Here is a 25,154-nt window from a genome sequence, read left to right as displayed (position 1 = left end):
CTGTGACCCGGGAACACAGCCGGGTGCGAGAAGGATGCAACCTCACCATTGCATTTGAAATTGTCTGCGATGTTTCACAACCCTGGGCATTGTAGGCTGGGATTTCAAAAGCATCCAGCATCGGCGTATCTCTGCTGCCACCGCCAATGAAAACACCCATTATCTTCAGTGCAAGCAAATTTAGACCAACGCTGCAGGCTTTGGAAAAATCCCATTCTTAAATTTTTGTGCTGTGCCCACCCCTGGACTTGAACCCACTGATCCCTGGGCTCCTAATGCATCCACACTGGAGTTAAAGGAGAATCTCTGTAAGCTGTCCCATGTTGCTTATATCCTCTTTGCAGGCTGTCAGGCATGAGGGGCGGTCCTCGCTAGAAAAAATGGTGTGTCCTTAACTTGTGTTAGCCATCACGTAGTACCTAACGCAAGGTAAAATCCTAGGGAATGCAAGGCAGTCTATAGTTTTTCACCAGAGCTGGGCAACAAAATTTAGCCAAAACAGTTGACGTTTCAGCCAAAAACAAAAATTTGGGGGGAGGGGTGGGGGCGCAAATTGTATCTATTTCAACAAAATTTCGTTGGGAAAAACATTTTTTAAAATGTCTGAGGCCCCCTTTTGACATTTTCCGAACGGAAAGTTTCAGTACGTTTGTTTTGAAATGCCATTTTGTTTTGAAATTTACTTTATCATATACATCAAAAAATGGTTAAAATGGAAACAAAATGTTTTTGACTGACCTACAATGACACTTTTTTCCCCCCAGAATTTCATTTTATGGAAAATTTCAAAATTTTGACTTTTCGTTCCAATTTGAAATTTTTAATTCCCTCCCCCCCCAAATCTCCACATTTTTTGTGGGGTGGAAAATCCATTTTCCAAGTCACTCTAGGTTTTAACATGAGTTAGCATAGTGAAGACTATGGGGCAGCCAATCCCATGTTCATTTTCACGAGTTCGCTAACTCGAGTTACGACTACACCTTTTCCCCTGGGAAAGACAAAGTCTAGAGCAATACTCTAGAGTAGGGACCGGCTTGCTGCGTTCCTAAACTGTGTCAGGGAAATCTCAGGGACAGGCAAGGAGGCTGCCACGGTCCGGCGCCGGTCCATGGGCCGGTCATTGAGAAACACTGGTCTAGAGGACAAGAGGGTAACTGAGCTGTTTTGTAGCTGTTGATGTGTCTCTCTTTTTTGTCCTAGAGTTGCAACTATTGAAATTAATAACCTTAAAAATCATGCTCTGTCTAAAAGAGTTTTGCTTCCTGTTGTTACAAGTGTCCCCGAAGGTAACTATAGCTGAAAGATCTTTCCCCTCCTTTCTCGGCTAGTTTCCACTGTCCGTTTGACATGACTTCACATATAGTCACTTTCACTCTTTGTGCAGTTGGCCGATTTCCAAGGCTCTGTGGGCAGCAAGGGGAAGAAGAACTTAAAAAAAAAAAAACACCAAAAAACAGGAAAATATGACCTGTTCAGATTGTAATGTCTTTGACTCAGGGATCGTCTTTCCGCGTGTGCAGTGCCCTGCACAACAAGGCCTCGATCGCTGTTTGGAGCCGCTTGGCTGTAATACAAATAATTGTAAAGCCACAACAATTGGGAGGGGGATGCCGGGGCCATATCTGAAAATATTTTGAACTTGCTCTTTGAAATGGATTGGGTTTCTTGCTGACAGTCTCTCTTTAGAGTACTCTGTTGAATTAAGCCTTCCCGCTACCACCCCTGATCTTGAAAGGGCACTAAACCAAGCCCCTCCTCCTTTGCTTTCCTCCCGCAGAAGACCAGCTGCCTTCTGGCTTCCCAAACATTGACATGGGACCCCAGCTGAAGGTGGTCGAGCGCACGCGGACGGCCACCATGCTGTGCGCAGCCAGCGGGAACCCAGACCCTGAGATTACATGGTTCAAAGATTTCCTGCCCGTCGACCCAAGCGCCAGTAATGGAAGGATAAAGCAGCTGAGATCAGGTAAGGTCTCCCTGCGAGCCCAGTAGGGAATGAACCCTGGGAGTGGCCCAAAAGAGAAAGCCCTCAAGCAGAGCTTTCTGGGCAGAATGGTGGCTGGTGTGAGCCAACCCTGTTGGCCTGTGGATTAGAACATAAGCAGTTCTACAGAAGATCTGGTAAAACGGCCATGAGCTCCCCTAAGGTGGTTGGGTTGGTGGTGGTTTCCTTCATTTTCTTCATCATCTTCTGCACCCATCCCCCAGGTTGGTTGAGAGGAAACCAAACCCCACTGAGAACCTGTTCCCATCCCAGGGAAGCTGGTAGTTTGGCAACACTTGTGGAACGGTGCTCTGCCTAACCAGGGGGACCTAAAAGAGAGGAAGGGAGTTCTGGGTAACGCGGGGCAGGGAGAGGGTCGTGCTCAGATGTTGAGCCGTATAAGTGAAGGAAGGAGGGTGACAGTACCAAGCGTGGAGCTTTCAGTCCTGTTCACATCGGGATCAGGACCACGGCCACAACAGCTGTGTATTGTCACAGCTGGGACAGTCCCATCCATGGTGTGGACGGGACCTTCCGCAGCCTGTGGGAGAACCAAGCCTCTCATAGGATCCCTTTGGTATCTAATCCTTTTGGTCTGCCGCCTTCCCGAAGCCATCGCTGGAGAGCAGTTCTGAGCATTCTCAAGTCAACCTTAGGTAGTGGGCGGCAATGCCCGGTGGAGTGGTACTCCATGAACAGATGTACCCCAGCTCTGTGGCTGTTGTCAGTTCTCTGTCTTCCCCCATCTGTTCGTCCATGTGTCCTCTTCTGGTTTTGTGAACATTAGTGTGGCATCTTTCATTGTTCACATTTCAGGAGCTGTTTGTACACTTACTGTGTGTGTGTTTGTGTTTGTGTGCATGTAAGTAAAATAACATGCGTGTCTGTGCACGTGTACGTGGTTTTATTTTTGAAAGCTACAGATAAAGCACTGTCAAATTGTCCAGTTTAAAAATATTCATCCTTTCTCTCTGGGAAGCATGAAGTCACCTTTGGGAGCTTCACCTCTCAATGGAAACTCAAACAAAAGCAACCCTTTTAGATTTTTTACCACAGTTCAGACTTGCCTCTTTAAGCCAGTCTGGAGAGTACACGGCTATCTGATTAGGCTTAGCTAGACCTAGTCTCACTTTAGTTGCCCAGAGGCGCATAACCCTTGTTTGGCTAAGAGATGGAGCATTTGTAAGAGCTTTTCCTGGCACAGGAACAGGGGAGGGAAGGGGCAGAGCTTTATCGTGGGAACTGGGGTCACTTTGTGGGAGCCTCTTTTCAGGCTCAGCTGTTCTACAAGTCAGCCAATGGGGCAAGAGCTAGTTAGTTCTACCTGGGTCTCCCCTGGCTCTGAAATCTTCAGATCTGATTCTTGTAATGCAAGATTTGAATGTCAGAAAACATGACAACCTAATTGCTCTTTTGTCCTGTTTGGAATAAGGTCGGCTCTAAGGTTTTTGGTGCTGGAGGGCCAGCATTGACTGGTTAAAGGTTAATTTCCTTGTTTACCTCTCCATTCCAATTATATACTGTTTCCTCCCCATCAGATATTTTGCATTCCTATTGCCCAGAAAAATTAATTTCCTAATTGCTTTGATTCCTAGAACTTTATAATAGCAGTGGTTTGGCACAAGAGAACACTATCTCCTAAATGTAAGGCCGTAAATTTGTAAAATTTAATTATTACAATTTGAAAAAAAAACACCTAAGCAATTTAGGATCTTAAATCCCCTCCAGGAGACTTTAGGCTCCCTAGTCATTGAGGCACTTCTAAACATTTGTCCAAGATGAATGGAAGCATTTTGGGGGGAGTTATATATTTAGGCTGAAAGTTTCAAAAGTGCCTGTGTTTTTTAGAATCATCAGGTTTTGGGTGCCGAACTTGAGATATCTTAAAGGGGCCAGATCTTCTGGCCTCTGAAAATCAGGCCACATTAAGATGACATAAGCTGGGCACTCATAAACTAAAGCACCCAAAATCACAAGGCACTTTTGAAAACACAGTCCAACTTTGTTTATTATTTCAGTGACAAGGATGGTTTTACTTATACATTCTGTTGCATCACTGGAAATTCAGATGCAATTTTATTGGGCTGGTCCATAAGACCCACAAATTAATTTAATTGTGGCCCCCATTCAGCATAGCTCTTATGCACGTGCTTGGCTCCATCCCAGTTCAGCAAAATACTTAAGCGCTTGATGAATCAGGATGGATTCTAGATTTGAGAGCCTTCAAACACAAATGAAACTGATCTCCCTTAGTTTCATTGCCTACCCGCTGAGTGAAATGCAAATAAAGTTAACCAGTATGAATAGTGAAAGATAAATTAGAATATTAAAATACTTTGTGTCCATAACAGGAGGTATTACTAACACATTTTTAGATTATTTTTAACACAATTATGATGGTGACAATATCCCTTTGTATTTCCGAGCTGGGCTCGATTTGGTATTTCACTTAGAGCCACCCACTAAATTCACTGTTAGACAGTCATCCCAATAAATCATTTAGCTTCAGTATAGGATGTTTGTTCCTCTGGCTAAATCTGCTTTTTAGGGACCTGTGTGGAACTGACATCATTTACAGCTGTTTAGAAATTTAGTCTTCTTGAAGCAGTAAACTCACAAAACACTGAAAGTGACAGACCTGTCACTTCTTTCTCTGCTTCAGGAGGGAGTTTGTTCTATTGGTTAGAGCAGGAGATTGGCTATCAGGACTCGTAGGTTCTGTTCCTGCTTTGATTAGCTTCGTGGCCTGATTTTCAGAGAAGTTGAAGTCACTGAAAGCTCCATATGCTCGGCACCTTTGGGGAAACGAGACCACTGATTTCTGTCTCTCCATTCACCCATTTGCCAAATGGGGATGGTGAGATGGCACCAGGCTGTTGCCAGGCTTTTTTAATTATTGTTTCCGAAGAGCTTATCTATTCTTAGATGAAAAGTCCTGTAGAAATTCAGCATAGTTTATTCGTCTTATAAAGATGGAAATAAGGGACTCCAGGCAGACCTGCCAGGCATCATGCATCTTGCAGAGCTCATGCATTCCTGCACAACTGATAGAATGTCACTCATTTACCCAGTGCCCTGTAGCCTAGGGGAAGGTGCACTGAGCTATAAGACAAGAGCCAATGAATTCTAATCAGAGCTCTTTCACTGACTGTTAGTAATATTTCTGTGTGCTTCACAAGCCATTATTAAGCAATGCAGTATACCTACCTTATAGGGGGCAACTGTCATTCATCGATTTTACAGATAGGATAACTGAGAGGTTGGATAAGGTCATTGCAGTCAAGAATCCAGGTCTCTAGCATGACAGACCCAGATGTCATCCACTTTGCCACACTACCTTTCAGAAGAAATAGGCCAAACTATGTGCTTGTGTAACCCACACTAACAAAGGGTGGATCTTTGTTCCTGTCTAGTGGCTAGACAGCAGAGAAGTTTGAACCTGCTACTGCCCAGTGCTAATGTAGTTAGCTCAAACAGTGGAGCTTACGCTTTTCGTTCTAGAGATCCCAAGTTTAAACCCAGGAGATAAACCAAACTAAGACTTCTTTACTCTTGTCTGTGCTGTCTCTCGCTCTAACCACTAGACCATACTCTACTCCCGGAAACAGGAACCGTGGAATCCTGTTCTCCAGCATTCTAAATGCTAGTTCATAAATAGTTGTTCCCCGCTCGGTCGGCTGCTCCTCGCAGAGAAGGGTGTGCCTTCCTCCTCCAATAGCTGAAGTAAGGGAGGGCTGTGTTGTAGATCTGATGGTTATGGGGTCAGATCTGTCTGGTGACCCATATGGAGTGAAATCAATGTTAGCATGAGGCTGCTGGAATAATTATCTAAATTATTTCACATTGCAGGACATTGTATGGGGATGTGAATTTAGAGGTTACAGTAGTAAATTTTTCTCCCCTTTGGGTTGCGCATCTCATGCTTGTATTTTGGTTAACGGGAGCTGTCACTTTAAGAACTGGGTGTGGCTGACTGAGCGTGTGTTTGTGAGGAATGTAATGTGTGGGAGATGTTGCCTAAGAGTGGAGCAGGGTAGAGAAAACCCTGCCTGTGTGAGCTCCACAAATGTCCAAACTCAGTTTGATACATTTATCTTTCCAGAAAGCAAATCTCGCTCTTGAGGGTGTAGCACTTGCTCATATTGGGGTGCGGGATGCCTCAGGATATGACAAATGTGCTCCAGAGCCTTTTGCCTGAAGGCCATCAGTAGGAAGCCTGCTCAGCTCAATCGGGATTAAAAATCATTGCCCGTTAATGGGCATTTGGTGGCCCCTATACAAGATGAGTTTAGTGGGTTTCCATTACAGATCCCACATCACAAGCTCACCATCACTCTTGGCACTACTTGGCAGGCTCACCAGAAAGGCCAAGAACCTCATGGGCCATAGAGACTCAAATGCCCATTACCTGAAGAGGAGCTCTCCCCAGATTGGGACTGAGATGTGCTGGCAGGGCAGTGTGTATGGGAACCTTCCCATGCTGCTGCTCTGTATAGGAACTGATTCAGTGGGAGGAAATGCACCCCATTGAATTAGACTGAGTTTATGGCTGTATGCAAACTAGTTGCAACCATGAAAATGAGCTCATTACTTGATTTGCATAAAATTAGAAGTTCTGTCTGTGCCTGATTCTCTTTTATGCTAAAGCCTTTACATTTCTCTAGCTGTGCAAAGGGGCTTTACAGTGGGTGTACATTCCATTTGCACTTGCTTTGAGGTCCCTTTATACTGCTGGGGCAGGGCAGCGGGGCTTCAGTGTTACTAAGGATCAGGAAATCTGAATTTAGGGACATTATCCATAGACTCCTTTTTCCATCTAGGATCAGTTCCTCCCTAACACTATCCAGGTTATTGGAAATAATTTACCTCTGACAGACTTTGGGCCAACTAACCCTGAGGGTCACTGGAGGAATTAAAAGCTGGGATTTTTCAAAGGAGCATGAAGAAAACATCCAAATTTGGGTACCCAACTCCCTGAGGCCTTTTTGAAAATCTCAGCCCAAGGATGGTCTACTTGTTACACGAACAAAAAATGTTCCATCTTTATGTTGTTGAGAGAGAAATTTACACTTCATGACTACACAATGGAATTGGGTCAAGCCAATGTCTGGTGCCTGCCTGTGTTACCTAGAGGGGAAAACGAAATACTCTGCAGCTAACTTCTTAAACCTTACGAGCACTGAACCCTTTTGTATCTTGTGTGTCGTCTTCTGCTTTTGAAATAACTGGCTATAACAAACTTTTATTTTTCTTTTCCTTTCTGTTTTTCATTATTTTTAACACTCAGAGACCTTTGGTAAGTTTTGTTCGATTTAAAAAAAGAAAACTGAAACAAACCTGCTAATGTCCAGGTTTGTAACCCTCGCCCTTTAAACTAATTCCTTCTTAACAGCTTTTTTGAGAGGCATGTTGTGCATTTCTTGTACTAACTCCTTCAGTAGGGATATTCTGCCCTCTTAATGAACTTCCGCAGGGGTATTGCAGGCTACAAAAATAACTATCACCATCATAATTAAAATATATCTATATGAGGAAATATAACTAAACACAAACCTCCTTACATTGGATAGATTTTTTTCATAACTTAGCAACAGTTGTCCTGGAATTCCCCAATTAGACCGTAGCTCTTACCCTGGAACTGTGGTAATTGTGTTCACACCTGCAGGAGGTCTTGGAGTTTCACATCTAATGGGGTTATTGGCATTGTCTGAAGTGAGAATTTATGGGGGGGGCATCAGGCACTGAATTTTAAAATGGAAGCCGTCTATTGCAGGGGTTTGGGGGAGGTTGTGCGGGGAGTGATTAGACAGAAATGTCCCTTCTAGATTGTTCCTGTTTCCTGAGGTGCCAGGACCCTGATGGGAATCTGCTAGCAACACTCACGTCACGTTTTCCTCCCTGTGCCAAGTCCCGACTTGTTCTCAGACAGGATCAGGCATTAAAATTGCAGCCAGTCCTTCATGCTAGCTTCTTTGTTGAGGGTTTAGAAAACTGCTCGCCACCCCCGGGAGAGAGCAAGGCACACTCTCACACGTGGCCTGGTAGGCCGTGGTGGTACGTTTCCTGTGGTTGCCATGATGATGGCACCTCCACGTCTCCCATTTTCAGGGCTCAGTTTTGACCCATAGCTTGTTGTTTAGAAAAGACGGAGGGGGAGGTGGTGTCAGTACAGGCCCCACGTGCCCGTGGCGGGGGATGAGGCTTGGGCGGTAACCTGAGAATGGAACCGTGCCTGGAGTGCAGCGTCTGTCTTGCGTCACTGAACTCCAGCGAGCAGCCTGACCTCCTGGGCTGATGCAAACTCCACGAGTTGCCTCTTGGTGATCAGATTCCATGCCCTGAGAGGCTGGGGAAGACACTGGGGGTATGGCGGGTATCTGTTGCCCATGCCACTTGAGCCCTGGCAGCCCCACTATTCCAGAGGCTCACCCTCTGCTTGCATGGCCTCTAGCAGCCAGGGCTATCACTAGATTTTACACTGTTCTAGATGAACTGGGAAATTCCCCACCTTGCTGACGCTAAGGACCATGTTTCCAAAAGGGCTAATTTGGGGGCACCTTTATCAACCTTGAGCCTCATTTTTCAGAAGTGCTGAGCACCCACAAACCCAGTTGCAATCAGCGGAAGCTGCATGGGCCTATCGCCTTTGAAAAACAGGCTCACGGAGGGCTTCATCCAAAATCAGAGACCACTTCTGAAAATTTGATCTTATGCATTTAGCTGCCCCTGCTATTCTGGTGCTCTGTGCAAACACCAGTCCCGTCCTGTCCCGCAGAATCAGTCCTGCACTCTTAACGCTCATTCAGGCACTGTCAGCCTGCTATGTAAATAGGATTGCCAACCCTCCAGGATTGTCTTGGAGTCTCCAGGAATTAAAAGTGAATCTTTAATGAAAGATTATGTCATGTGATGAAACCTCCAGGAATACGTCCTACCAAAATTGGCAACCCTATGTGTTAACCCGCTATGGACCAGAGTTGCTGTCCCCAAGCAATCTCAGGGGGATGCATTTGGCCACTGGAGAATAGATTTGTTTGTTGCAATCCCCTTCCAGCACTGTCCAGCTGCCACTAAATTGAATATGAAGCTAGTTAGATGTGAAACTCCAACAGTGAAAATCTACCATCTGTGTCCCAGAAATCATTCGGACTATTGCTTTTCCTCCCCACAATCGGTCACTTCCATTTTGGTCCAGATTTCATCTCCTGTATTCGAGGTGTGGGTCCCATCAGAAATCTCCCTGTGCCATTCCCAGATCTGTTTCCCATGCACCTGGCTGAAATTGGGAAGACAAGAGCTCTCCGCAAGCACTGGAGCTGCTGTCACCTATTCCCATGGGCTCCACTGGGAGTGAATGTTTAACGTCAATCCATAAACTGATAATTCAGGAAGGCAATGGGTCCTGCCTTCCATCCATACGTGGCCATGATTTCCAGTGCATTTCCTCGCAGTCAGCGTACCTCCACTGAAAGCTGCTGTGTCCAGGGCAGTCAGATGCGCTGTAACAGCCAGTCCCCAGCAGGGGGTGATGCACGGTTCTTCTTGTCTCTGCCACCCCCATCCTTTAGTCTTGCTCCACATTTGCATCACAGATGGTAGATTTTCACTCTGATTTTGAGACAAAAGGGTGTATTAGAGGCTGTTTGTATTTCCACTGAATCTATCTATAACCCTCTGCTGCTTTCTCTGTCTCTCGCTCTCTTTAAAACCTGCCCGTCCGCTCCTGTGTGGAGATAGTCCAAGTAAACAGTCCTCCCACCTCTTTCTTTCTCACCCGCGCTCTCTGATCTTTGTCCTGACAGCTAACCAACCTGCTTTATTAACCTTAGCGAGTTCCTAACCCTAACTAGATGCTAACATTTCTCCAGCAAACTGTCTAACCTTTTAACTAGAAGTTGAGTCTAACTAGAATCTAATAGCCTAACAATATAACACTTCTCTTCCCTTAACCCCTTCGGAAATAATTCAAATAAAGGTTAACTGTAACCAGTGATACATATTTCTTTTTACCTTCTATCCTGAAAAAGGTGCACTGAAGTGCAAAGAGAGAAGGATGAGCAGGGCTGAAGGATAAGGAGGAAAGGATGGCCTTATGGTTAAGGCAAAGGATTGGCAAGCAGATGTCCTGCTCTTGCCTTTGCTTCAAGCTTCCCTCTGTGACCTTGGCCAAGTCACTTCACCCTCGGTGCCTCAGTTTCCCAATTGTAAAGTGAGGATAAGAGTACTTCTCTACCTCGTGGGGGGAACGAGAGGCTGATATTTGTCAAGCACTGTAAGATCCTTGGATGGAAGGTGCTGCCGAATGTCAGAGTATTATTACCACCGAGGAGCTGTTACGCTTCTATATGGTAGGGAGAGTTTGGAGTGGGGACTTGCCAAGTCTGCCCTGTTTTCAGGATTGGGGTAAAAATCCATTTCTTGAATGAGTTGTGCAGCAAATCTGAATGCCCGTGGGGAAAAGGACCCTCCATGTTTTCAAAGGAAGGTGGTTTCCAGGCTCTTGTGATCTCAGGAGTATGACAGGAAATCAGAGGGAGGGGCAGTGATGTCACTTGCCAGCCATGATGTCATTCTCTCTTGCCCGCGAGATGTCACATGCGTGGGCAGAAAGCTCATGATGGGCACTGCCAGTGGAGGCAACTGGAGGGGGTTTGGCTGAAGGGAGCTCTGGAGTGTGGGAGGTGGCCAACCACAACAAGGCTCTTCCTCCTCTCCCCGAATGCAGGGAATTCCGAGAGTTAACCCCCTCTACAGTTTATTAGGATGGCTTCCAGAGCAGCTGCACCAGGCAATCCCCTTTGCATGTTTCCCAGGTACAAAGGCAGTGACATGCCCTTGTATCGCACCTGCAGCTCTTTCCTAGCACGTGGCTGTATCCAGTGATGTTCTGCAGAGCCAGTCGTTCTCAGTGTAACTAGGGACCACAGGCCCAAGGGCGTTGTATGAAACGCTGTGCCCAGATGCATCACTAACATGGGTGTGGAATTGGGAACCAGGAACTCTTGGTATCTAGTCTCAGCTTTGTTGTGTGACTTTGGGCAAGGTTCTGGGTCTCCATTTCCATGTCTGGGGTAAGAGGTTAATAATGCTGACCACACTCCCCATGGGCTGGGAGGATAGAAGCAAGTTTGCCCAGCTACCCAAGGGGTACATATTAATACTAGCTTACGTGGACTGAGGTTTCAGAGACTCCCTTTCCTTTGTGACCGATGGAGGGAGTGTTGATTTGGCCAGCCTCCTCCTTTTCAAGTTTAGTGTCATGAGTAAGCATCCCCCAGTCTGAACCGGAGTGTGCTGCCAGGAGTCCTTTTCCCCCAACCCCCTCCAGTCCCTCCGTGGAATTAAAGATGAAACGTGGTAGTGTAGGAATTTTCCTGCCAGGAATGATCTTCCTTGAGCTGGGTCCTTTTCCCACCGGCAGTCCAAGCGTGTTTGGTTTTTTCACTCCTTTCACTTCTTTCCTTTGCTTCCCTTGCAGAAGGTACTCCAATCCGAGGTAAGAGACCCCCCTACTCCACTCACTCAGTCACTCACCCACCCGCTCCTCACCAAACAACTCCTCTCCAACTCAGTTCCTGTTTCATGTGATCTCTGCTCAACCCAAAGTCTCTTGTTGTTTGTTGTGGTTTCTGCTCCTGCCTCACCTTTGGATATTTATTTCTGTGTTGTCCGTCTTTATTTTAAATACTGTTCCAGCGTCTCTTTCTGTTTGCTGGGGGAACTTGGTGAAACCTTTTATTATTCTAAAACAAGGCTCAGATGCTGCTGTCTGAAATTTATGGTGGAGGTTTAAGAGCTAATCTCTCCAGGGCTGTGAAGGACCCAGGTGTATGTCTGGCATTAAGCACGGTCAGAGCTTGGTAACCACTCAGGGGCCTCATCATGATTGGGGCTGAGTCCCCTGGAGCCCTTGACGTCCATGGCAGTGGAGGGTGCCCAGCGCCTTGCTGGAGCAGGTCCTCAGCATGCTCATTCCCAACCCCCTAAAGAGTCTGTCTTTCTTTCTTTCTTTCTTTCTTTCTTTCTCTCTCACACACACACACACCTCAGGTACTTCTTGGTAAGTAACTTTCATACCCAGCCTATCTCGCTGGGTCTTTCACCTGAAGGGAGTGAGACCCTCTGCTACCATTGGAAGTGAATGGGATTTGGATGCATGACTCCCATTGGCCCCTTTGAACATCCCAGCTATAACTTCTAGGCTATTCTTGCTCTAGGAGCCTCTATATGGGCAAAATTCAAGCCCCGAATTCTCCACTACTGATAGCAATGGCAGAGGATGCAGGCATGTCTTACCACCATGTCCACACCTGCTCTCAGCAGGTAGTGAACACACACCGACCTGTCTACAATACAGCTTCCCTCATTGCTATCACCGGCAAAGCTACCCTCGAGGAAAATAAAGTGGTCCTGATTTCCTTTGTGTAGACAAGACCCTGGCGGTGCTTTCCCACCTGCAGCCACGTCATTCTGTTCCCTCCTCTGAGTTCGGTTTAACATCTCCCCTGGCACTCCCCATTCAGACGAGCACCATTGTGAGCTAAATAAAACCTTGGCTGTGATTAGGGGAGCTGACCCACGGAAACGAAAGCTTCACAGAGCCCCCACCTGACACAGCCTTCTCCCAGCTGAAGCTTTCGGACAACGGAGAGTGCTGTGGCTTCAATCCTGTAAGAAATCTGCTCAGCTGAAGTCTCGGTGGGAAGGTACCTATCTGCTCGAGTTCAGGGGCCGTTTGGTTTTCAAGTCACTCTGCTGGATTGAAACCTCCGTGGGTTCTTTTGTTGAGAATTTGGCTTTTTTTTTCTTTTTTTTTTTTTTAATTCTATCCAGTCTGCACTTGGGATCTGCCATCCACAGGAGTAACACACGCACTCACTCTCTCTCGCTCTCTCTTTTACTCATACTAACCCCCTCCCGTTTTCACACATAACAGTTTTCTCCTCTGCCCCGCAATGAATCTGAAACTACAATCAGCAGTGACACCTTTTGCACCCCTCTCCCTCGGTACTCTTCTACCAAGCTGCAAATTTTTCACACAGTCAGGGAATCTTAAGGGCTCTGATCTCCACCCTTGTCATGTGCACATATATATAAGAAATATTTGATATCATGTTGGTTTATTATAGGATATATACTTTAAGTAGAGTCTGGCAGACCTGATGCTTTCTAGGGTAAAAAACAGAGGTGATTTTCATCTATGTAGTTATGTGCTGCATATTTATGCAGGTCTCTTTTGAACTAGTTGATGGTAGGAGTGCTTAGTTTGGACTTGGGTGTATTTTCATCAGCTGAAATAGTGTACAGGTATAGAAGAAGCCCTGATTCTCATTGGCCTGGTCAGGGGTACCCGCCATTCAGATAGGATAGAAACCCATGTGCAGTTTAGACATCCCAGTTAGGTTTTTTATGCTGTTTTCCCTTAAGCACGTGCACTGGTAGAAACACACTTTTCAAGTACTCTCTCAGCTCCTGTGAGTCTAGTGTTTATGCACACAACAAACCCAGCGGTGACAGGGATGGCTCAGGGGACTGGTAGTGGGTTACAGAGCCTTTCATCTTGAAGGCTGGTTCAGTTCCAACCTAGATCAGGAGCGACAGGAAATCACGGCCATCAATGGCTGTTCGGTGGCCTGTGCGAGATGAGTTGTTGGTATTAGTTCCTAGAGGAAAATGTCCATATTGCAGAAGACACCAGAGTTGGTGTTTTTGATGGTCTTCTCAGCACAGAAGGGAAGACCTGTGTGCTGAGCTGTCCTCTCCCTGTTAGAAGTGAACCCCCAGGTCAGGGTTGATGCAGACTGGTAGGACAGCATGGGGCAGCTCGTACTGTTTCTACCCACGTTGTAGATCTGGATTTTGGGGCCCGGGGCGGGGGGTGTTGGGCTGGGCGACTAGTCCTGCAGTGGCAATGATCATTCTGGTCCAGGTTTGGTACCAGCAATGCCCAAAGCAGTGAAGTTCTAGCATGGTAGCGAAAAGCCCCACACCCCGGGCCACCATTCGGATCTGCGTTGACGCTGGGGGGAAACGACGGGGGAGGGTGTTGGTGCCAGCCCCCTCTTAAAAAAAATAAAATAATAATAATAATTTCTTTGCTGCCGTCTTCTTCTCTCCTGCCAGGTGGCCTGCAGATTGAGAGCAGTGAAGAGACTGATCAGGGGAAGTATGAATGTGTGGCCAGCAACAGCGCTGGGGTGCGCTACTCTTCACCTGCTAACCTTTACGTGAGAGGTAGGGAGCACCTCGGCTCAGAACGCTGGCAAATGCATGGGCTCCCTCTGCCCCTGCTGTTTGATTTGTTTCCTTCCCGGAGCCAGGGGGAGGAGTTCATCGTGGGGGAGGGGGTGGAAAAGAGGATCCAAGGGCACATCTGGGAATGAGTGGCGGAGCGCAAACAGCAGCAATATAGAGGCCTGACTCCCCATTGTGAGGTCAGCTCTGATCCCCAGGGTGCCCCAGGAAGCTGGCCCAGGAACATTAAAGCTCTTGGGTCAATGTGGGGTCCCATCTTGAGAGGGGAGCGCATGGTCTCTGCTGCAGAGAGGCTGTGGCCACTTGTGGGGTTACCACCTTTCCCATGGAAGTTGCAGGAATTGGTACGGTCTGCTCAGCTGGTGTGAGCTTTAGAGGAGGCGGGGCATGGTCAGCTCCCTTGGGTGAGCCCACCCACCCCTGAGTCTCACCAGAATGGAGCACTGGGATTGGGGGACAATCGGGTGTCCAGAGCAGCAGGCAAATCTCACCTTGCCACGCAAGGGCAGGGGAGGGGTGATTGCTCTTGCAGGGCAGCGGAAGGGGGATTTCAGCTAGCCCATTCCATCTGGGGACATTGCTCTCCAGCTGACCTGGCAGGGAGCGGTGCGGTCTGGCACTATTCAGTGTGGAGCTTTCCCAACATGGGACTGATACTGCACTGGACTGCCGGTCTGGGACTGAGACTGCACTGAACTCATGTTCCAGCTGGCTTTTCCTTCCTGAGCTCCCTGACCACAGGGTCTGTCTAGCCCTGGTTCCTTCTGGAGACACCTCTGGCCTGGGTATATGTGCATGGTGAGAAGCAGGCTCCACCAGCACGATCCTGGGGTAACCAATGGGAAGTCCCCTTACCCACACAGCTTGGGGGGGGGGGCAGATGAAATAGGAATATTGAATTCCTCCTATGCTTTTTAGCACTTGCTGGCTCAGTGACCCCCTGCATTTTCTTTGTTGTTCATCTGGTTTAAGTTCTCAGATGGGTCATATTTTCCTACAGACTAATATTTTTCCACAGCAAAACCCTCTGATTACGAGAGAGCAAGGGCCAGCCCCTATCACTGTAAAACCACCATTCAAAGAATGTTGCATCCCAGTCAAGTGTTGCCATGTCCATCCCATTTGGCCAAGGAAGTGTTCCCCTCACCTGCATTGACGCTGCAGTTAGATGCAGACCCATGCTCTTGTGTGCACTCCTCTCTCTGTGTCTCATGCTCACTGAATCACATGCACATGGAGAGAAGGCTTTTAATTATTTAAAAGCTACGTTTTTAAAGAGCCTTTTGTGGCCAGCTGGAAAATCGCTTCTGAAATTTGCCTTGTCATCTGGGCTCTGAAAATCCACAGGTGGGAACATCATAAATCCAGGATCTGACACCACACAAGGGCTAAATGAATTGCAAGCAGCTTTTAGCTGGAATGGGCTTTTAAAAAATGTGTTGAGTTTGTTTGGTTTTTTTAATGTTGTTTTTAAATCTCCCTGGCCTTTCTGGTCAGTTGAAAATCGGCCAAAGGTTCTGGTTGCCCAGAGCTTCTTGTCTCAGCCCCTGGATGAGTCTCGGCTCCAGGTGGATGGCCATCTATACCAAAACGTAGCCTGCGTGTGCACCTGAAGCCTCTGTGATCCAGCGTTAGCTGCTGGCTGAGAAGGTGTAGAGAATACCATGGAGGCTAGCTCATGCTGTGTTTGGGGTGCTTTTCATGCTAATTCCTTGTTTCTTGTGTGTCAATTTCACTGAAAGGTAATCGAAGTTCTGAAATGCAGTCATTTGGGGAGGAAGTGGAGGGGGAAGGTCATGCACACATTTTTCTTCCGTTTTTGTTTTTTAAAGAGTCTTGAACATGCTTGTGTTTCCAATTGACTTGTTTCTCCCATAACATGCTTGTCTCTATAGAATACCAGGGATAGGTGTTGTAAGTTTTAACCTTGCAAGGAAATGTCTTTTCTTTTCTTCTTTTTACTTATTTATTTATTTATTTATTAAAGTAAGTCTTATATTGGAGTTAGCGTGAGTGCAGTTGGGTGGGGGGCGGGGAAGGGCTGGGGAGCCAAGGTTTTCAATTAGGGGATCTTCTTTGCTCCAGGTCCACTCTGCCTGGAATAATCTCTATCCCCTCTCCTTCTGTAAAACATCAGATGAGCTTGTGAAGGTGAGAACTCCCTGCTGGGGCTCTGCCCCTCTGTTGGGTGCTAATTCTGAATTTGGATTGTTCCCACCCTGACCTCTTCACAGAGCTTGGATGCTCTTAAACACAAGCACAGGAGGGGGGGATGGAAGGAAGGAAGGAAGGAAAGGAGAAAATAAAAAAGGTCGTTACTATCTTTTTTTTCTTTCTTTTTTTCCTTTTTTTTTTTTTTTTTGGTTAAAAGAGAAAAGAAAAAAAATCAATTTGCAGCTGACAGCCTTGAGAAGGCCTTTTTTTACTCTCTCTGTGTTTCCCCTATTTTTCTCTTCTCCTCATGTCATTGTGTTCCGCATCAAACCCCCTTAACATCCCTCAGAGCTACGAGAAGGTTGGTGTGGTTTTTTTCTTTTTTACTTTCTTTACCCACATTTTTACATTCTTAAGAGAAAAAAAAATAACGAAATAAAAAATAAATAAATAAAAAAAGAGAAAAAGCAAGAAATCTTTAAGATGAGCGAGACCTGCCCGTTCCCGGGTCTCGCAGAGATGAGTTGAGTTGCATTGTGGGCCTCTCTATGCATCCTTTGGTAATGTTGCTGAGTTCTTGCACTTTTTTGTCGTCATGGTTACCTTGCCGTTTGGACATTGGGCCTGATGCATGATAGGAGAATGTAACGATCGTCTTTGCATGCCACTCTTTTAAATTAATTATTACTATTATTTTTCCTATATATATTATATATATAATTTATTTTTAATCTGATTTATTTGAAGTGGATTTATTCTTTTCTTATTGTTTCCTTTTGGGTTTTTTGCTTTCTCTTGGTTTTCTCTTTCGGTTTGGATTGGTTATGCTGTGCTGTAGTTTATTCCAAACGCATTGTGAGAAGCCAGTGTTCCTGCCCCCAATGGTAACTGAACCTCCCCAGCCCCCCCGAAGAAGAAAGTAGTCACACAGCTCTAACACCTGTCCATGGAAGTGCTGCTCTTCAGGACAAGCCTTGTTTCAGGGAGGGAGAGAGACTGGGGATTGGAAATCCTGGGTGCTTTTAACAAGGGATCGGCCCATTACCCCAGTTCACCAGCAAACCTTGGAATAGTACCTGGGGTGTGTGGCACTGGACATGTCCTGTACCCAAACTAAGACCCGCTCCCTGCTTCAAGGAGTTTGCCATCACATACATGGAGAAGCCAGTCTGCTTGCAGGCCAGGATGGGGAGAGATGGGGAACTCTCTCTTGTGCTACTGAATCCAACTCAGTGATCCCCATCCTCCTGCCTCCTTTGACACGCACATACACGTATGCACAGGCCCCAGTTACCAGGCACTGGATCTTCTCACCACCAACCCATAGCAAGTCCGCTCTAAAAAGAGGCGACTTGTCAAGATCCCAGCTGCTCCAAAGCCGACTGTGCACCTTCTACCTGCAGCCAGGTCTCAGGGCTATACCTCTCTCCATTTCCCCCACACACACACACACTCCCAACCCCGGCTTGTTCAACCAGCTGCTGGGCACAGATGTATGTCAGCAAAACCAGCTCCAGAAACCCTCCTTTCTGAAGGGATATGGGTAGAGATGAAAGTGCAGAGGCAGGAAACTCAGGAGAAGCTGGCTTGATGCCTCTGGCAGCTGAATCCTTGTTGTGAACGACAACAAGAAATGTGACCAGCTGAATCCTTGTGGTAAATTTGGTTTGGCTTCGGGGATTCTCTGCCGCGCACCCCTTTTAGTCCCATCCACTCCCCCATTGTCTCTTACTCTCTCACACACTCCGCGGTAGCGACTCCCCAGGCAGGAGCGGGCCGGTGGATTTTTACACAGTACTAATCAACTTCTGGGTTTTGCCTTTGGAAAATGGACTGCCCTCCCCTCCCTTGTGTGTAGCTTTTACCCCCTGCCAACCAGGCCTCCTTATGCAATACATGACCAGACAGGTGGCTTTCCCAGCATACAGGTATTAAAGCTGTGTGATTTTTGAGAAATCCAGTGCAGTATTGACACAGTATCTCTGTCTGCCTCTCTTTCTCTCTCTCTTCCTTTCTCACTGTCTGTCTTTCTCTTTCTCTTAAGATGCTGAGATTTCAGTGCTTGGACCCTCAGTGCTGGTATTTCGCCTTCCCCTCCAAATCTCCCCATTTCCCCTGGTTGTAAGGTACAAGGGTACCACTCAGAAATGCTGCATTATTGACAGTGTCTTTCTGAAGTGGCCAATAGTGGCTCTTCTGACTCCATCTCAAGTGAGACAAAAAACCCTCTATAAAAACATCTATTTAAAACCAGCGGAGAGGGTAGAGCCTGAAACGAGATTTCCCCAGGACCAATGGTCCCAGGTATAATTGTCACTGATTACAGGATTTGCCTTCATGAATAGGAATTTGAGTTTAAAGATTCAGGTAAAATAAAAAGGGATTTACACACATTTTTAGAAAAAGGTTTTGGTCTTTATAAAACATTTCTAATGTGTCCAAACTGCCCTGCCAAGGGTAGAATTGCCCCTCTGCTCTTCAGTGCAGTGGATTCTGCAGACGCATGGTGATCTGAGAAGCTCCTAGGGTTAAATCCAGGTTTTTTTAAGTTCCAATAATAACAAGTATAAAATAAAACTAAACAAGTCAGTCGAGATCGGATTCCTCATTAAACGAGATGTTGTCGCTCAAATGGAAGTTCTGGATGTGGGACAGAGAGTAGGAGGGTCTTTCGCATGTGCTGCGCAGGAGGTCAGGCTAGATGAACCCAGGAAAAGTCCATAGTGGTTGAAAGGAGCTGCCCTCGCTGGGCTTATGTGGATAAAGCAGAATTCCCTGCTAGTGGGGACTCCTTGAGGGACCTAGAGAAGCAGTGGTCCAGAAGGGCCTGATATCACTGAAGAATATTTGGATATTCTGAGATTTAGGGCCAAACTGTCAAAGGTATGTAGGCACTTAAGGATGTAGCTAAAGGAGCCTGTTGGGGTTTACGAACACACCTAAGAAGATTAGGTGCCTAACTCCCATTGGTTTTGATACCCTGAATACCTTTGTAAATCTGAGCCTTAGGGTATATTTACACTGCAGTTAGACATCCACCGCTGGCCCATGCAAGCTGATTCGTGCTCACGAGCTATGTGGCCATTTGGGCTTGGGGCTGCAATCTGAGCTCTGGGACCGTCTCACCTCACAGGGCCCTAGAGCCAGGGCTCCAGCCCAAGCCTGAATATCTACATCTCAATTAAACAACACCATAGCCCGAGCCCATGAGCCTGAATCAGCTGGCATGGGCCAGCCGAGGATGTCTAATTGCAGTATAGTCTAATCCTTCGTAACTATAACTAAGGGCTTGATCCAAAGCCCACTGAAGTCAGTGGGGACCTCTCCGTTAATGTTGGTGAGCTTTGCACCAGCCCTACGTAAAATTGGAATTTTGTGAATTGTGAATTTGGGATGTTAGTGCAGGTGGCCAGCTTTATTTAAAGATTAGTACCTCTCCTCCTTTTCTAGCTAGCAGAGGACCCATTGCTCTGGAGCGTCTCTCAGGGCAGGACGGTTCAAAAGGGTTTCGGCAAGCTCAGGCAAGACAGGAAAGCAGCAGCTTGTCAGAAGCTCCTTGATGATTTTTTGACTCTTGCCCATGTGGGCTGAGGTGCTCACTCCACTTTGGGGGCCAATGCCGGGATCAAATCTCTGCGTGTCTGACCGTCACGTCACTGAGCTGAACCAAAGAGGCCCAAACGTTGCCCAACAGAGGTGCAACACTGGCAGTTTACTAGGAGCCTAGATAATTCTTACAATGCAACCATCCTCTTCTTGAAGAGGGAGGCTAGAGGCCCCAGAATGTAGTCAGCTATCTCAAGTCGAGCGGCCTACTGCTTGGCTCAGGAAGGAGCATAACACACCAGGACTTGAAGTCTCTCTAGGTCCTCTCCCTTGTTAATGATGAGGGAACCTGCACAGTGTACCTCAGAACTCTGTGGGCTATGCTTTAGCAACCTCTAAGCATGCAGGGTTGCTGCTGCTAGACTTCCTTACCTTAGGAGCGGTGAATTGGTTGGGTTTAAGCATCTCCCAAAACATGCATGGAATGTGGCATCTGGTGCTTTATCAAGTATTTCAGAAACGCAACAGTTGTGTTGCTGTAGGTGTGACCCCATCCCTCTCTTTGCTGGCCCAGGAGGGTTAAGATAATCCAGTATGTGTTTAAATAGCTGCACCGTCTCTGTATTAGGCATACCTATAGCAGATCACTCTTAACCGTACTGCATCTGTGCCTTTTCCATTATAATCTAGCCTTTGCAGTCCAGTTCTTGCTGAGAATGTTCCAAATATTCTTCAGGGTTCTAGGAAAAATGCAACTTGGTATGGGTTCTCAGGTGCAATTAGGTAAATAGCTAATAGAAGAATACACTAAATCAATTAGAATATATCTCAGTGGGGGTTGGAGAAGTGGTTTTGGAGCTGAGCTGGGCCAGCTCGCGTTACAGTGAACTCGGCAAGTATAACTTAACAAATGCATTAAAAATATGGATCATTTCAAAAATTAATCTCATTTAGGCACCTGACTCTGATTGAAATCAATGGGAGTTAAGCACCTAAATATCTTTGGAGATCTGAGTCCCAGCCCCCTACCGTAGAGAGCTGGGCAAGTTTGGGTCACTCAGGACTGTTAATCCAGAGCAGTCTGTTGCTCCAAATGCCCCTCAAGAGGCATGTGGAGTGGTGTCCTCTTGCTAAATCCGTGTACTGCCAATGCCTGGGAGAGGCTAGAGAGATGGGAATGCAGAGACTAGCAGGGGAGCATCCGTCTGCTGCAGGATGCTCACGGGTTCTAAAACCCTGGGATGGCATTTGTGTGAGGGAGTCTTAATACTAATCCAGAATAGCGTTAATATATTTTAGAACGCAGCAAAGGTGGGGGGGGGGGGGTGATGCCACTCTTGATCCCTGCCACCTCATTCTAGATCCCCTGTAAGTCCATTTTCCAGCATACTGTTAACATGTTCTGGAATTCAGGGAGGGGGAGTGACTGTAATACATTTCAGAGCACCACCCCTACCCGAAAGTGTTATCATAATACTTTTAAAGAAAGTCACTCCAAGCAAGGAGGGACACCCTGTACAAGTTTGGGGTGTTCTTAGCTCTGAAATTCAAGAGTTTAAATATATGTCTACACAAAGCAAACAAACAACTTTGCTGTGTTTCTGCAGAAGGATTTCTCACCAGGAAAAGCAACTGGAAACAAAAATATATATGTGTGTGTATCTATAAAGGACACTTTGCAGGAACACTGTGCTGTACTGATCTCGAAATCTCTGCCTGACTGTGTCTCTTACACCTTTTGCATCGCTGTTCTCTTTGTTTTAGGGGAAAAGAATTAGATTACACCTTGTCAAATTAAAAAAAAAAAAAAAGTCTGTGTCTAATATTACAGCAGCTACAATGGAGCTGCTTGGAAATCAATTGGGTTCAGATTATTTTGTATTCACTCATGCAAAAGCAAAAAAAAAAAATTTTTTTTAAAGACTAGAGATGTTCAGCCAGCCTGTCGCTCAACTGATGTGTTTAAATGGCAAAATAATAACCATGATTGGGAAGTACTGACGGCAAAATTTCCTCCAGACCAAATCCAGATCTTGCTCTGATTTTTATCTTTGTAGGATTAATGAAATTAAGAAAGAGCTGGGCAGGAGGAGGAAAAACTTCTTGTCCTCTGGAGGGACGGAAGTGGGAAATCTGAACAGCATCTTGCCCCAGTGGAGCGAACTGCAACTGGAATGGGAGACGAGGGAGCAGGGCGGAAGAGGGAGAGGCGGCTGTCTGGAGAACGGAGGGGGCAGAGAGAAGGCTACCTTTTGGGAGGGGAGGACAGGTGTAATCTAAACTTCACTAATAATGTAGAGGCTGCACATTATTTTGGCACCCTTTCCCCTACCCCCCGTCCTCATTTTGGAGTAAGACGGAATGACTCCTGTCTCGCCAAAATGGCCGATAATGTCCGCCTTCTCACCTCATTCGGAGCAGCAGCTTGCTGAATGTCAAAACGTTAACACCATTTGATTTTGTTTGGTGCTTTCAACCAGTCACTTCACTTTTATTCCTTCAGTCTTAGTTTTCTCTTTCTTTTATTTATTTATTTTCCTTCTTTTTTTAGTTGGTTTAATGTGAATCGGGGTTTGAAGTGACGGGTTCTTGTCTAGCATCCCCTCCCTTTCCCCCATCCCAATATCTCTTTTTCCTGAGCTAATCCGGAAGGGGGTTAGAAAGTGGAGTCAGTGGGTTTCGTCAGCACAAACTGATTGATCAGTCCTCAGATTTCTCTCACCAGCTGCGTCCTGGGAACACGGTTTAAGGACGGATTCTGGTGTTGCAAAACCCAAACCTGGATCTTCCAGTGTCTCTTCCAATCAGGTCTGTAAATCTGCCCCTTAGAACATTGGTGTCTCTCGTCACATGGATCTTCTGGCTACTTTTCTATCTGGGGAGAAAAAAAACCCCTTGGCAATGTTAATGAGTATTGTCTTGTTGGTCATGACTAGTTGAAAATGCCACTCACAGAGCACAACCTGTGTTAACTTCCCTGCATTAGGAGGAAGCGGCAGTAAAACCAATGGGCTTTACCTGGTCTGTTGGAAGATAAAAACCACAGCCCTTCTTTAATCTGTTCAGTTGCTAATGAATTGGATGTTAAACAGAGTTTAACTCAGGGCACAGATATTTGCTTGTGTCGACAAGACACTTGGCCGCTTCCAGTCAACCTAATATCATGGGTCTTACTATGCATCACGTTGTGTATAGTGAGCCTCTCTTCAGAATGTGGGTTGACGTAATTGACTAGAACCACAAGCCTCTAGCATTTAGTTCTTAAAACCATGTCTGTTGATGACAAGCAGTATCCCTATTTAAAAAGTGCTTCCAAGAGTCTGGCGGCCACTGAAAAAATGTGTGTGTGAGAATGAGTGACTGATTCTGTACAACAGATCTGGGCTTCTGGAAACTTGGGGAGAAGATGACATCCAATCCAGATGTCTCCAGAGCACAGGGAGGGTTGGATCCTGAATCTTGGATCAGGCCCATTTCCACATAAAACTGGTAAAAGTTTGAGGTTCCGGTGTGAAGGTGGAAGGGGAAAATGAGAGACATGGGGTGGTTGTTGTTTGCTTTTGTATTATGTAGCATCAAGGAGCTCCAGTTATGGGTCAGGACCCCGTTGTATTAGGTGCATGCAAACCCTGGACAAAGAGACCTCCCCTACCCTGAAGAATTTATAATCGAAGGACAGCAGTTACAAATCCCAACATAGCTGTTTCCATTTTTCACATCTCCCCAACCCCCAAATCCTGCTTTTTATCCTGATGCTGCACATGGGGAGAGTCTGTCAAAGAGAGCTGGAGAGCCACCCAGAAATGTCATGGTTAGGGTCCTGCTTCGCAGCAGTTAAAGGGAAATGAAGATGGAATCCAGTAGCTTTAGCAGATAGTTCCTTCTCCGTTGTCATTCACAGCTGGAACGGTTTTAAGGCGGAGGTTGTGGTCAGCAAGGTGGCTGTGGGGAGTGCCTGTGACGAGGCTGCATTCATTTTCTGTCTGGATCACCTACCAGCGTGGTTGTGGGAGGAGGAGAGATGACCTGCATCGTCCCCCGTACAGCCCCTCTCCATGCCTGGGGACGTGGGGTAGCTAGATGGTACTGCAGAGTCAGCAGATATCTAGCCCTCAAAACTCGTCGGAAAGGGTGGCAATCTGGCCCTGTAGCTGCACTTTGGGTATCCCGGTCCTCCGCAGTGGATCTCAGCCCCTGGTGACTGAGGTCCAGAACCCTGTCTCCTCTCCTTTCCGGTGAGTTTCAGTCTGGCGAAGTAAGGGATGGCAGCTCTATGCCTTTAACGCCGCCCTCTCCAACTGAGCCCATTTCTAAAATCGGTCTGCCTGGTTCTAGGTGTCAAACAGGACAGAGCCCCAGGGAGTGATGGCTCTTTTGCCAGAGCTGCAGTTTAGAGACAATACCTGAACTGCGTGGTGACTTGTGTTACCAGCAGGATTCCACAGGGTGTCAGGGCTGCATGGAATGAGATTTGGTCCGCTCTCTCTGCCCACCGGTAGATCACTTGCAAAGTGACTGACACCCTCACTCCTTCCACTGCCACCAGCACAGACCATTCCTGTGGCAGAAAGCGCTGAGCATTTGTAGAGGACATTCAGTGCCGTCTAATGGTGAAAACCATGGCAGGGAGTCAGGACTCCTGGGTTCTGTTGTGGGCCCTGCCGATGACTCGTTGACCTTGGGCACATCACTTCCCTGTGCTTTAGTTTCCCTATCCGTACAAGGGGGATAATAAATAATACGAACGTCTGAAAAGCTCAGTGAGATCCTGGGATGAAAAATAACATAGCAGGGCAAGGCTGTTGTTGTATTTTGGTGCTGGCAATTATCTGTCCCAGAGTGAGAATCCCGGAGGCGGCTCAGCTCTGGGAAAGAAGGGAGGTAGGGGTTACAAGACATCTATTGCAACCCTAAATGAATTGTATCTAGAAGGAGAACCCTCACTACCCCTCCGCTCTTCTTGGGGTTTCCTCCCAGTCGTTCCAGTTGTCTCCGATAACAGCATCAGAGGCTCCTCTGGTTGCATTTTGCATTTGATTTTGCTCATCCGGCTGCTGCTTATGAAACCCAGCCTGGGTGTGAGCAGCCAGAGCTCTCTGCTCAGTCTCTAACTGCTGTTCAAACCTCCTCACCCCAAGGCTCTGACCTAGACACTGACCCGGAGTATCTCAGCTTGTGAAATCTCATGTCAACCGTCAAATAGGAGTGGTACAGC

At 46.7% G+C, this 25,154-nt stretch overlaps 1 protein-coding gene across 8 annotated transcripts in view; it reads left to right on the top strand.

Annotated features, from left to right (window-relative positions):
- PTPRS (protein tyrosine phosphatase receptor type S) overlaps positions 1 to 25,154 on the top strand; it is a 247,445-nt gene that overhangs the window by 154,087 nt on the left and 68,204 nt on the right. For all 8 annotated transcript variants that reach the window (XM_073323722.2, XM_073323721.2, XM_073323720.2 and 5 more), the window contains exons 5-6: positions 1,778 to 1,966; positions 14,108 to 14,218. In XM_073323722.2, the coding sequence (XP_073179823.1) occupies positions 1,778 to 1,966; positions 14,108 to 14,218 (300 nt within the window). The remainder of the gene's footprint in view (positions 1 to 1,777; positions 1,967 to 14,107; positions 14,219 to 25,154) is intronic.

The sequence above is a fragment of the Lepidochelys kempii genome, chromosome 25 (assembly GCF_965140285.1).
Source record: "Lepidochelys kempii isolate rLepKem1 chromosome 25, rLepKem1.hap1, whole genome shotgun sequence".
In the NCBI taxonomy this organism is placed as follows: domain Eukaryota; kingdom Metazoa; phylum Chordata; order Testudines; family Cheloniidae; genus Lepidochelys; species Lepidochelys kempii.
The sequence above is the reverse complement of the archived record's forward strand: the minus strand, read 5'-3'. Positions and strand labels throughout refer to the sequence as shown.